Consider the following 14,004-nt stretch of genomic DNA (forward strand, 5'->3'; position numbering starts at 1 on the left):
AACTTTCTTACGATTCGGCATGTATTTAAAATGGCGGCTTTTTGTAAGGTGATGTAAAGAGTTTCGTTTAATTCTAGTAGTTTGAGACTATGTAACAAATGGTTTGGGATAACACCTGTGATGGAAAGAGCTATTGGGATTATGTATACTTTATTTTGGTTTCAAATTCTAGCTACTTCATCCTTTAATTCAGTATATTTGTTGATTTTTTCAGAAATTGTTTTTTGTAGGTTATGAGTGTTTGGAACAGCAATATCTATCAGATAGGTTATTTTATTTAATTTATCTTGGAGCGTTATATCCGGTCTATTGTAGTTGATGGTAAAAACTGCTGGCTTTGAAATACACAGGCCAAAGACGGGCAGCAACGTCTTCGGTGTGACAAAGCTAGCCCTGCGGTCACCAACCCACCTGACCAGCGTGGCGACTATAAGCAAAACACATGAGTTCAAACCATTTTTGGCACGAACTTATGGAGGCCTATGTCTAGCAGTGGACTGCGATATGCTGAAACGATGATGATGATGATTATGATTCCTTAAATAATAATGATAATTCCTGTTATACAAATAGGGACGTACCGTTGATCCAAAAAACTACCGCCCTTTAACTTGCTTACCCAACATCTATAAGATAATCACATCTGTTCTCGTCGCAAAAATTACAAAACATATTATTACAAATAATATTTGGCTACGACTCAGAACGGATGTAAGTCTGGTGACTGCGACTGCAGTACCAAGGAACTTCTCCTCATATACATGACCATATGCCAACAGATACGTCGAAATTGAAAAAAATCTGGCTGCCTCATACATGGCTTATTAAAGTAATGGAGCATTACAAAATTGATGCTACTTTGTACTCTTTTCTGAGTACGTGTATGAGACAGTGGAACACTTTTTTACGTCATCTGGGTGCGGTCGATGTTTCAGGATCGACTGAACCGATAAGGATTATGCGGGGTTTTTGTTAAGGTGATAATTTGAGTCCATTGTGATTTTTTCTAGCCTTGAACCCTTTAAGCACTTTATTAGAGGATTCAAGCTTTCACCTTACGCTTAAGCTTTCACCACGTAGAGGGAGCAAAGCAATATCTCACCTACTTTATATGGATGATTTGAAGCTTTTCGCACCCAAACTACCAGACTTATGCAAGTTGTTAAAAATAACAGAAACCTTTAGCACTTGTATAAGAATGGAGTTTGGTGTAGATAAATTCGCTGTCATCCATGTAGAAAAAGGTAGAATAGAATCATCAGAAAATTTAAAAATTACGAACTCTTTGTCTTTTAGATCTCTCAATGAAGATGAAACCTATAAATATCTCGGAATGTCAGAAGCGTTGGGCATTGATGACGGAGCCATGCAACAACTGGTAAAAAAACGATTGTTTGGCCGGCTGAAGCAAGTTCTCAATAGCTTTCTTTCGGGTGGTAACAAGGTACGTGCCTTTAACAGTTGGGTTATGCCCAAACGTCTATACCTTTGGCATTTTGAGATGGACTCAAACGGAATTAGAGTCCTTTGATCTCCAAGTCCGTAAACTATTGACAGCGTACCGAATACATCATCCTCGATCGTCTCTAATGAGATTATACACCCTACGAAAATATGAAGGTCGTGGCTTTTTAAACGCTAAAAATCTCCACAATTGTGAGGTGTATAATCTCAGAAAGTACCTTTTAAATATCAAGAGCGATATGCACATGGACGTTGTTGTAGTTGATATGGGCTTTACTCCGCTGTCCTTAGGCAAAGAGAAATGGCGTAAGCCTATAGTAATGCGTACCGTTGACCGCGTGGCCGTATAGAAGAGCAAGGAATTACATGGCCGGTTCTACAAAGTTCTGCAAACCCAGGTGTAGACCAGCCTAGCTCTATATCTTAGTTACAACACGGGAAGCTCTTCGGAGAAACCGAAGGTTTTGTCTGTGCAATTATGGACGAAGTTATTAAGACGAAGAACTACCGGAAACATATCTTAAAAGACGAAACTTCAGACATATGCCGAGCTGGTCATAAGCCTGTACAATCCATTAGACATGTTGTTTCCGGTTGTATTTATCTTGCTAATGGTTAGTACTTGCATAGACATAGCCAAGTAGCCAGGATTATACACCAACAAATTGCTATTCGTTACGGCCTCGTTGAAAATGAGTTGACTTATTATAGGTATAAGCCAACGCCATTTCTTGAAAATGGTTGTGCATTGCTCTACTGGAATCGGTCTATTGTCACTGACAGATTTATTGCAGCCAATAAACCTGATATAGTGTTAGTAGACCAATCAGCGCGCCGAGCAATTATTGTTGACATTACAGTTCCACATGACGATAATCTCATCAAGGCCCAAAAAGAAAAATTAAGTAAATTTTAGACCTTGTCCACGAAATTGCCAGCATGTGGAATGTACACTGAACGATAATTGTTCCTATTGGTGTGTCGGTTAATGGTCTATTAGCGAAAAGTTTCGACCAACACCTTAAGAAACTCTCGCTTGACTGTTGGATCAAGGGTCTGATTCAAATTATTACTCTGCGAAATGAAAAATAACCTTTTTGTCAAATTCCACGCGGACGTAGTGCGGGACAGATAATGATAAATAATAAAATTCTTAAAACCATGCTCATTTCGATTTGATAGTAAAGTTACAAGTAAATAGGGATGCGTGAGGGGACTTAGAACGGTAAAGTTTGAACAAGGGTTTTCATTTTTAATTATTTAATAATTATTATTAGTTTTATTTATTTAATGGGTAATACATATTTAATTATTAATTTTAGATGAATTAGAAGTAATACACTTCAAAATTGCAAATAAGAAGCGTAACCAAGAAGCTATGTCATGTAAGACTATAAACCCACGAATAATTTATGCAATGAAATTAATAAATAACCTACTATTTATAAATCTGTCTTACATCGGTATAGTACAAGGTATATACTCTGGTTTAGGTACGAATGGGGACAACCTATATTTAGTTAAAAAAAATTTGTACAATAATATATTTTATAATTTTTTATCATAACAGTAAAATATCAGCAAGCGGAAGAAGGAAATACTGAATTATTGCATATAATTTCGACAAAAATATAGAAATTTTATCGTGCAAACTTCGAATCGTACCTTTTTACCACGTTTTAAAATATATTAAGGAAAAATAAAAATTGACATAAATAATTTAAAACAAAATCTAAAAATTGTATTTAAAATGATAAAATACCTTTTGTTGAGTGAAAGTATTTTTTAACTAATGTGATGTTGTCAGGTTGTCTATATTTTTTAATACAGGTAACACTGTCGGCTGGCCACGTTTCGCTAGACCTGGAACAAGCTCGCTCGGCAGTAATTTTTATGTTCTTAATCCTTTACCACGTTGTCTAAATAATTTGTTTCAAAAATGAGTGCAACAGCACCAACCCCTGCTTACAAAATTGGAATAGTAAAGCAGGTAATATATTTTACTTAACCTTTTATTTTATATCGGAATAGGGGTACCAATAATTTCAAAACCTCGTGCCCGTATCGTTTGCCCTGTTGGCACCGCGTCCACAATTTTTAAGATACTTTGATCGATTTTTCACTGGTGGTATCTAATTTTCTTTGAAAATGTATACATGCTTAAGTTAATGGACTACGTATAGTTTTTAGACGAAAGTTAAGTTTGTTATTCAATAAAGACACTATTGAAATCTATTTAAATATGCGGCGTACTTTTAAGATAAGGTCTCTCATTTACTTTGTAAAAATCTCGTAGGTATTATCGGGAGATACAATTATCATTAGAAAACAGCCCCAAGGAGGTCCACCGCCAGAGAAAGTGATCGCTCTCTCGGGCATTACGGCGCCGAAACTAGCACGTCAAAGAACTGCCAACAAGTAAGTATCTTATTCTAAATTAGCCATGTATACAGTCACTTTATGATATGAATAGCTGCTATATTTAAATCATCTTTAAGAAAATAATATCAGTACACTACAGTTGACCCTCTGAATGAGTTAAAAAATTTGCCAAATTGTATTGTTAAATCATTATTTGCAAGGAATTTTATGACATGTGTGAATACAACATGTGTTACTATCTTTGTTACATGTGTGATATTATGCTTTGTACAAATATTATTCATTAAACATAAGGCTTACCTTAAAATGACATTTTACATTCACTTTTTTTTCAAATATATTATACTTGTTCTGCTTATATTTAAAATAGTACTCTATGACTTGATTATTTCCCATGATAATTACTCCTTAATACTTAAATTTGATCAAAACCTAAGTAAGGCATAGCAATATACAGATCTGATGTTATCTAAGATACTTTCATTAACCCACTCTCAAAAGTTATTTTTATGTAACTAAGTGCTGTTTTTAAGTATCTGAATATTAATTTCTAATTAAACAGGTATTTAATATTAAATAAAATGTAAATTCTCTCTTAAAATAACTAAGATACAAATTATTAACAACTGTACAAATGAATGAGTTTCACAAATGAATTAAAATTTAATTTTTAATACCATAATCTAATGGCAGTTTTTAATAATCTATTTATGCCTGGTTTTGCCTACTAGCCATAAATTATTATTGACACATTTTGTATGAAACTTACATCATCGTGTTGGCGCAATGGTCACAGCACTGGTTTGTGGCTGTTGCGCTAGCTGTTGTAGGTTTGATCCTCGCACATGACAAACATGTATATAGGCCATATAGATATTTGCCGTGGTCTGGGTGTTTGTGCAGTTCTTGTGGGTCTCCCCACCGTGCACTGGAGAGCATGTTAAGCTGTCAGTCCCGGTTGTTATCATTTACACCTGATAGTGATTGTTACTCATAGTAGGGATATATTATCTGCCAATTAGTAATTGAGCAGCATGGTGGACACTAACGGTCATCTGTTCCTAAGATAGACAACTCTTTTTTTTTCTCCATGCTTATTTGCAAACAGTCCTAAGACTATGAGCAAATCTGTTTTGTGATGCTGTCATGCGGAGCTGCTTCCTAAGATAGACAACTTAATGTGTTTATAGGTATAACAGCTGATTGATTTAGCTCTGATTCTTCTCCTACATGGGGAAAGAGACCTATGTCCAGCAGTGGGATATTACAGGCTGAAGCGTTACATCAAAGTTCTATCTCTAGTAAGCAAACTCATCTCTGAGTAAGAATATTGAAACTGATCAAAAATAAATTTAAACACCTTGTGGTAAATATAAACTTTAAAAAAAAGCACTATGTAATTCCTTCTTACATCTGTAAACTTCGTTTTCTCACATATATATAGCTCTTGAATTGTATTAAAAGGTCTGATGAATTAAGAACAATCAAATTTGATAGTATCCCTACTTAATATTATAAATGTAAGTTTGTTTGTTACGCTTTCACACGAAAACTACTTAACCGATCATCATGAAATATTGTACACATACTCTTGGAGGTATTAGAAGTAACATAGGACATTTTTTATTTCAAAAGATTCAATGCTAGCAAAGCCGCGGGTAAAAGCTATTTGATTATAATTATTCAATGCATTGGCTAATTCAAAGGCAGCAAAGGCGAATTTGCATAGCGAAGATATGTTTGTTTATTTTTAATGCTTAGATACAGTTAATGTAGTATAGATAATAAATTATATTTAAATTTCTTGTCATCATTTTTACTGGTATATTTTTAATAAATAAATATACTGAAATACTACCACATGATAAATTAAATGTATGTACTCATATAGGAATTATTTACTAAAAATTATTAATAAAAAATTGGGGTTTCTTGTAAAATAGTAAAAATATATGAAGAAAAAAAAAAAACATTAAATATTAACAAAACAAAAAAAAAACATTTACACATTATTTATCTTGATAAAAAAGACAATCTCTAACAAAACTAGATATCTAAATGACTGAGACTTAATTCCTGTTCTTTGCTTTATTTGTAAATTTCTTAGAGATTTAATTTCCATTTTTCTGTTTAGTTAAATTGTATTGTAATTTTCAGTGATTCTGAAACAAAAGATGAACCATTTGCATGGGAAGCTCGAGAATTTCTTAGGAAGAAGTTGGTTGGAAAAGAGGTTATTTTTACAGCAGAAAAACCCCCTAACTCTGCTACCAGGGAGTATGGATCTGTGTGGGCTGGAAAGGACCCGACAAAAAGTGAAAATATGACTGAAGCTTTGTTAGCTGAAGGGCTTGTAAAAGTAAGGGAAGGAGGGCGTAACATTCCCCAACTGAAAAGACTTGTTGAGATTGAGGACCAAGCAAGATCGCAAGGTAAAGGTATATGGGGTTCTGATCTGCAGGTAAATAAATAGTTTCTATATTTTATTTCCTTTCAAATAATTGATGTCATAGTAATGTTTTGTTTGTTATCTTTGATAGAACCATGTTCGAGACATCAAGTGGAGCATTGAAAGCCCTAAACAATATGTAAATAAATTCAATGGACAACCAATTAAAGCCATCATTGAATATGTCAGAGATGGTTCTACAGTCAGACTTTGTTTGCTGCCCGATTATACGCCAATTACATTGATGCTTTCGGGGATTAGAGTAAGAAATATATTGTGGCTTTTTATTTATACATTCATAATTGTGTTATAGTAGAACAATTATTATTTAAGACCTTTTTCAATCTTAGTGCCCTGCTGTAAAACAAGATGGCGAATCAGAGCCTTATGCAGAAGAAGCTCGTTTCTTTCTTGAATCAAAACTACTTCAAAAAGATGTAGAAGTAATACTTGAATCTGTCAATAACAATAATTTTGTGGGAACAATCTTACACCCTCAAGGAAATATTGCTGAAGCACTATTAAAACAAGGTTTTGCGAGATGTGTTGACTGGTCTATTGCAGTAATGAAATCAGGTAAATAGCTTTTCCTTTTAAATGTAAATATTTCTTTGGAAATATACAAAAATAATTATACTTTATAATCTAACTTTGTAGGAGCATCAACATTAAGAGCAGCAGAACGTGCTGCTAAGGAAGCCAAACTTCGCATCTGGACTAATTATGTCAGTAACGCACCTGTTATTGCTGCTAAAGATAAAGAATTTACCGCCACTGTGATGGAGGTTGTAAACGGAGATGCCCTTGTTGTGAAGCTTCCAACAAATGTGCAGAAAAAAATATTCTTAGCTAGCATCCGGCCACCTCGTGAAAAGTGAGCTATATTTACCACACAATAAAAATAGTGTACTCAGTTTGTTTCAAAGTGTTAGTTACTTAGTAATATTGTAAAATAGAAAACTTACATCAAAAGATGATGGTCATTCATTTATGTTTATTATTGATACTTTTAATTGTTATTAACAGAAAGACTAATGATTTAAATCCTTTTTTTCTGTACAGGAATAGTGCAGATGAAGAAAATAAGCAATCACAGAGGCCAAAAGGTTTTAAACCACTTTACGATATTCCATGGATGTATGAAGCTCGTGAATTCTTGAGGAAAAAGTTGATTGGTAAAAAAGTCAATGTGACTGTTGACTACATTCAACCTGCAAAGGATAACTTCCCAGAAAAGACTTGTTGTACAGTTATAGCAGGAGGAATGTAAGTACCATACACACAAGGAATCATGTACAGATAAATTATATATATTGAAATTTAAATAACAATTTAATTTATTTGTTACAGTAACATAGCTGAAGCTTTAGTTAGCAAGGGATATGCGACTGTTGTAAGATATAGAAATGATAATGACCAGAGAAGTTCTCACTATGACAAATTACTTGAGGCTGAGCTTAAAGCTCAAAAAGCAACTATTGGTGTCCATGCTAAAAAAGACATCCCAACTCATCGTATTCAAGATACAAGTGGGGATTTGGCTAAGGCTAAAAAATTTTTCCCATTCTTGAAGAGAGCTCAAAAAACAGAGGCAGTTGTGGAATTTGTTGCTAGTGGATCACGTATGAGACTTTATATTCCCAAGGAGTCAGTCATTGTCACTTTCTTACTAGCTGGTATTAACTGCCCAAGAGGTGCACGCCCAGCTATAGGAGGTGGTGGAATGCAGGAAGCTGAACCTTTTGGTGAAGAAGCTTTGCAATTCACGAAAGAAAAATGTCTTCAACGTGATGTCAATGTTACAATAGAAGAAATGGATAAGGCTGGCAACTTTATTGGGTGGTTATGGATTGAAAACGAAAACTTATCTATTTCTCTTGTGGAGCATGGTCTTGCATCGATGCATCACACTGCTGAAACTAGCGAGTTTGCTCGGACAATTAAGAATGCGGAAGAAAATGCCATCAAGAAGCGCATTGGAATTTGGAAAGATTACGTTGAAGTAGAAAAAGAGGTAGAAAAAGAGCGCAATGTTCCTGTCCAGGATCGTGTTATTAAATATGAAAAAGTGATTATTACTGAAATTACAAATGAGGGTGTTTTCTATGCTCAAAACATAGAGTCGGGAAACAAATTGGAAGCTTTGATGGATAAAATACATCAGGAATTTAAAACTAATGCTCCTCTTCCTGGATCACATGTAGCAAGGAAGGGGCAAATATGTGCCGCGCGTTTCAGTCTTGATGATCAGTGGTACAGAGCTAAGGTTGAGAAGTTACTGGAAGACAAAATGGCTCAAATATTCTATATTGATTATGGAAATAGAGAGGTAATTTTTTGTTGCTATTTTTTTTTAATATTTCGTGTATTACTACTTTTATAAACGATAATTAAAAAAAAAAACCAAATCAACAATAAAATAAAGTATGTAGTGGTTGTTCACAACTCCACTACCAATCTTAATAATAATAATAATTTACATGACATCATTTCATACATTAAGTACAGTGAATAATGTACATGAAGCTTTTATTTAGTTTCTTTTTTGTAACTTTTTTATTTTTTTTGTTAATCTTGTTAATATTTGTATAGGTTCTGAGCCAAACTAGATTAGCTCCATTGCCAGCGGGCACCGAAAGGGAACCACCGTATGCGACGGAATACACACTGGCGGGTGTTAAGTTCCCATCCGATCCCGACGACCGTCACGACGCGGTACGCGCCTTTTCTCTGGACGCGCTAAACAAGAAGCTGCTTCTCAATATAGAGATTCGTGGCTCCCCACCGGCTGTTACCCTCGTCGATCCTGCTACTAATACCGATATTGGCAAGGTTCGTAATTTTATTTTCTTTGTTATTATTTTTAAGCGATTATAAATGATTGCAGCACTAAAATTGTATTACTGACTGAAGTAATATTTTAAAAAAATCTTAAAATTTTAAAATTTCCTTATCAGCTACTTTTTGTAGAATTTCGAGTAAAGTGTAAAGCTGTAGTTAATTCCAGGCTATGTTGTTTATAAAAAATTACAGCTCATGTAATTAAAAGCCAAAATCTAAAGTAAGTAAAGTAGGTCAAAATTCTCAAGAATAGTGATGTAAACACTGTGATGTAAAATGTTGAGAAGTGACGATACCTGTGAAACTAGGTTTGATCTATAAGACCAGTCCTTATGTATGCTAAGCAAAAACGTGGACCATAATCCAAAAGAATGAGCATAACATCCAAGTTGCCTAAATGAAAATGCTGAGGTGGATGTATGGTGTGCGTCACATCGCCCGACAAGATACAGGAAAGTAGGCTGGTATGGACACCTTAAAAGAAGGCCTCCTCAGTATGTTGGCAATTCGGCACTGCAGTTTTCTCTTCCTGATATAAGACACAAGAAGCGATGGAGAGATGTAGTGTAAAAGAACATGCGTGAGTGCCAAGTACCTGATGACGATGTCGGAGAAAGAGCGAAGTGAAGGAAGAGCTTCGAAGAGAGACAGAACTATTGGTTATTTTTTTAGTAGAAATCGACTATTGAACATATTTACATTACAATTTAAGAATTATTTTTTTTTTTGTTTTGTATGCTTTAGAATGTTAATTTTGAGCGGTTTGGTTTTAGTTTATAAAATGAATTACTTTTTAACCGACTTCAAAAAAAGGAGGAGGTTACTCAATTCCACCGTATATATATATATATATATATATATATTATGTATGTTTGGGGATAACTCCGTCGTTTATGAACCGATTTTGATAATTCTTGTTTCGTTGGAAAGGAGATATCCCTTGTTTGTTACCATGATAAGCAAACCAGGATCTGATGATGGGATCCCAGAGAAATCGAAGGAAACTCTCGAAAAGCCGCATAACTTTTTACTGGGTGTACCAATTTTGATGATTTTTAATTTAATCGAAAGCATCGGCTTTTTTCATCGGTTTATCATGTGGTCACATTTAAATTTCATCAAGATCTGATTACAACTTTTGGAGTAATCTTTGATAATGCGTATTTACTCGAAATTTTTTTTGTCTACCTACATTGTATTATTACTTGTCGATATAATTGAAGTCGGTTTTTGTTCGTTTGCCTGCAAACACAATTATTAATTTTTTTGGTTATAATTTCACGATGAAGTGAAAAATAGTATTCAGAACTTATAGCATTGTCTTTTACCTTTTTATTTTGTATGTATATATATAAGGCCAGGCTTGGCTATAGCCTAAAAGTTATTACAGTTTATTTTATGAATAAAAATTACATTTGATCTAGAATACTTTTTAACTTTTCATTAGAAAAACTTTATGCAGATTTAAAGCTATGGTATTGGAAAAGTAATTTGTAACGTAAAAATGTCATCATCTCACTTCTACTTCATTTCAACTCTCCCAACTAAAAATAATCTTATTATTTTTTTTAAATATAAATATCTAAAACGTTTATCGTCGTTTATTGTTAGAACCTGATCAAGGAGGGTTTGGTGCTGATGGAGAACTCGCGTGAGTACCGGTTGAGCATCATGCTTGCGGAGTACCGCGCGGCGCAGGACCACGCCAAGATGTCGCGCCTCAACCTTTGGCGGCACGGCGACATCACCGACGACGATGCCGTAGAGTTCGGCGCTCGTCGCTAGCGCGAGCTCGTCTGGTACGACGCCTCCCTCGCGCCTTCTCACACGCTCTCCTGCGCCACGTGCAAGGCGCCGTACATTGAAACTATCATCTTCACCGTCATCATAGACTTTCTGTAAAGGCAGCAAGAACGACGTACCGAACATTTTGAACTAATTAATAATAAGATATATTATGTGTTATCATCCTTCCATACTTTTTGGACTGCCTTCCCGGATATCAATTACTGTCCTGAGTAATGATTATGATCGATTTTTGAATGTAAATGTTGTTTGTAATAATAAACTGTGTCTATCCCATAATCTCCGCGCAGTCGCCGCGCGCGGCCGTGTCGGTATTCTTCACTCGCTGTCGACGCATCAGTCTGACGTGTGCGGCATGTTGACCTCGACCGAGAGGGAATCTTTGACCCTTTTTTTCGTACCTATCCTAATACAATAATCACTTTAGATATTCTCTACATATTTTTATATTTCGCTAAGATAAACTGAATTATTAATATTAAATAGTAAATTATACATAGATTATGATAGAGATGAGTATTTAAGACTTGTCAATATTTAATTTATAAAATCATATTATCGTATACAATTTGATGGAATAAATGTTAGATTATTAAATTTTCAATTGTTATTTTACTATTTATTTACACCGCATAATTAATTGACTGTTGTTCTGATGTGAGTTGATAGTATATATTTGATGTGTTGTAAAGAATTCACTTTGCTTGGGATGTTGCAGTATCGATCTCTTGTCTTATTTCTATTGTTACATGATACTAGATTGTATATTTTGTATCTGTCTAAGGCTCATTCAAAAGATAAATTGAAAACAACAATGTGTAATATTAGCTAAGTGTGAATTTTATCTAAAGTAATATAATATGGGAAGTCTGAGTGTAGTGGTAATTTATAATTTTTTTTTTACTTTATTATTGTTTATTATTTTATTAAACAATTGTTCTATACAATGTAAGATTATTTTGTGTACTTATGATTATATTGTTTTGTACACTTACCTCTCTTCCCGAAGTGTTTTTTTTTACTCCATATTATAAATTTCGTTTACTCTTTTCGAGAGTACCAAACGGTGCATGGATTGTTAATTAAACTCGGTATAATGAAATAAATATTTTAGGAAATATTTTTTTTTCACTTTTAATGTTAACATCCATATTAACAATACCCAATCCACTACGCTACGCTTCAGTCTGTAATATCTCACTGCCCAGCAGTGATTGGCTTCTTTCCCCATCTAAGAGAAGGATCAGAGCTTAATCCATCACGCTGCTCCAATGCGGGTTGGATAGTTTAGCAGCGCGGTAGAAGCTCAGTCACCTTATTGAGTGTTAGGACATATTCAAATTAGAGGCGTGAGGAAGCGCTGCAGTGGCGTCACTGGCACGCTATCTGCGCCACTATTGATTTTCACATGAAGTGTAGATACAAGGAGTCCGAATGGTATATAGGCTTTACCATAGTATTCACTGTACACAATAATAAACCCAGATCTTAGTTCTCTTTTCTGCCACTGGCTGCACTAGAATTTAGGACGTACCGATTACAACGATTTATTACACGTAAATACGCGTTGGCTCGCGAATGTTGATTTAAATAATTTTTAAAATAAAATATTAATTTATTTATTTAAAATTAGTAGTCCAGAGCTGTCAATAGCAACAAAACTTCTCGCGTAAGAATTTGAACGAGTACTTCTTAAAAATTGCGCACTCTACCGGCAAAATTAGAATTAAAATTCTGTCCACTAAGTTGAGACCATTCGTTCAACATTACGTTCGGATTCCTTGTATTTATACTTCGTTAGTTTTCATACAATTACTAGAAGCGCAGTCGCAGTGCCTCTACCGCGACACGCGCACGTCTATTTTGCGTAAGGCAGTGACACGCTTTTAATTATTATTGACAAACACAGAGTAATGCGTCTTCATCGGAATGGCTAGAATTTGCCAAAGCATTACAGAATTTACAGACGCACGTCTGCTGCGCCACATTCGCGCGACTGCAGCGCTTCTCTTCGGAAGCGCTACTGCAGCGCTTCCTCACGCCTCTAATTTGATGGCGCCCTTATTATGATTAAGGAGCGTCCATAAACCACGTGGTCATTTTTTTAGCCCATAGACCCCTCCCGCCCCTCATATCATAGGATTAATAACAATTAATAAATCAGTTCAGCCTATTGCAGTCCACTGCTGGACATAGGCTTCCCCAAGTTCGCGACAGACATTCCGGTTTTCCGCAATGCTTTTTTTTTACGTAGCGAAAATCCATCATGAATACCCTAAGGCGCGTGGACGCCAGAGGGTTATGTCAGACTCCTACTGACTAAAAAACCACCACGTGTGAGCAGTCATCCAACTGGGTGGGGCGAGTTAGAGTCGCGCTAGCATTCGTGACCTCGCCCCAGCGGTAGGCCCGGACGAAACCGGGCCCGGCACAATGGCAGAGTGGCCTCGCTCACAACAAGGCCACCCCTCAGACATGCGCCGGCGACCCCAGTATTACCTCCTTGCCCCCGTACGTCTGCGCCGAAGTGGGTCAGTGGAGACGTCATTCTCACCGGCCCGCTTTGCGGCCTCCTTCTGCGTCATTACCTCCGCAGGAGACCACTGCCTGCCACGATCTCTCCGTAATCTTTCATCAGTCTTCAAAAAGCGTTTCATTTACTTAGAGAAAAACAATAGAATAATTCTATAACTATGTCCGCTGGAATTTAACAAAAAAGTTATTGTTCAGTACGCAAAGTTATAAAATAAATAAATTTCTAAAATGAAAGTAGCCTAAGTTACTCCTCAGAGTACATCACACATCAGCTATCTGCCAGTGAAAGTTCCGTCAAAATCAATCCAGCCGTTTCAGAGATTAGCGGGAACAAACAGACAGACAAAATTGTAAAAAATGCAAATTTGTTATATGTACCGAGTATACATCCATACATATTTAGTAAAAAGCAGTTATTTTAATATTAAATATCCCAACACACTCCAATTTTATTTATTTGTATAGATAGTTAACAACTATTAATTAAAAGTTAATAAATCGTTGGATGAGCTAGGCCAAATGCTGGC

General features: G+C 35.4%; 1 protein-coding gene across 1 annotated transcript; it reads left to right on the forward strand.

Annotated features, from left to right (window-relative positions):
* The first annotated feature begins 3,305 nt into the window (after positions 1–3,305).
* Positions 3,306–12,062, forward strand: LOC123668554 (staphylococcal nuclease domain-containing protein 1). The gene is given in 10 exon segments (XM_045602287.1): positions 3,306–3,454; positions 3,761–3,882; positions 6,004–6,307; positions 6,387–6,557; positions 6,646–6,871; positions 6,953–7,199; positions 7,364–7,561; positions 7,646–8,624; positions 8,888–9,127; positions 10,748–12,062. Coding segments are annotated over 10 exon segments (2,712 nt in total). The 5' UTR covers positions 3,306–3,403; the 3' UTR covers positions 10,922–12,062.
* Positions 12,063–14,004: the final 1,942 nt, after the last annotated feature.

This window comes from Melitaea cinxia, chromosome Z (genome assembly GCF_905220565.1).
Source record: "Melitaea cinxia chromosome Z, ilMelCinx1.1, whole genome shotgun sequence".
Classification (NCBI taxonomy): domain Eukaryota; kingdom Metazoa; phylum Arthropoda; class Insecta; order Lepidoptera; family Nymphalidae; genus Melitaea; species Melitaea cinxia.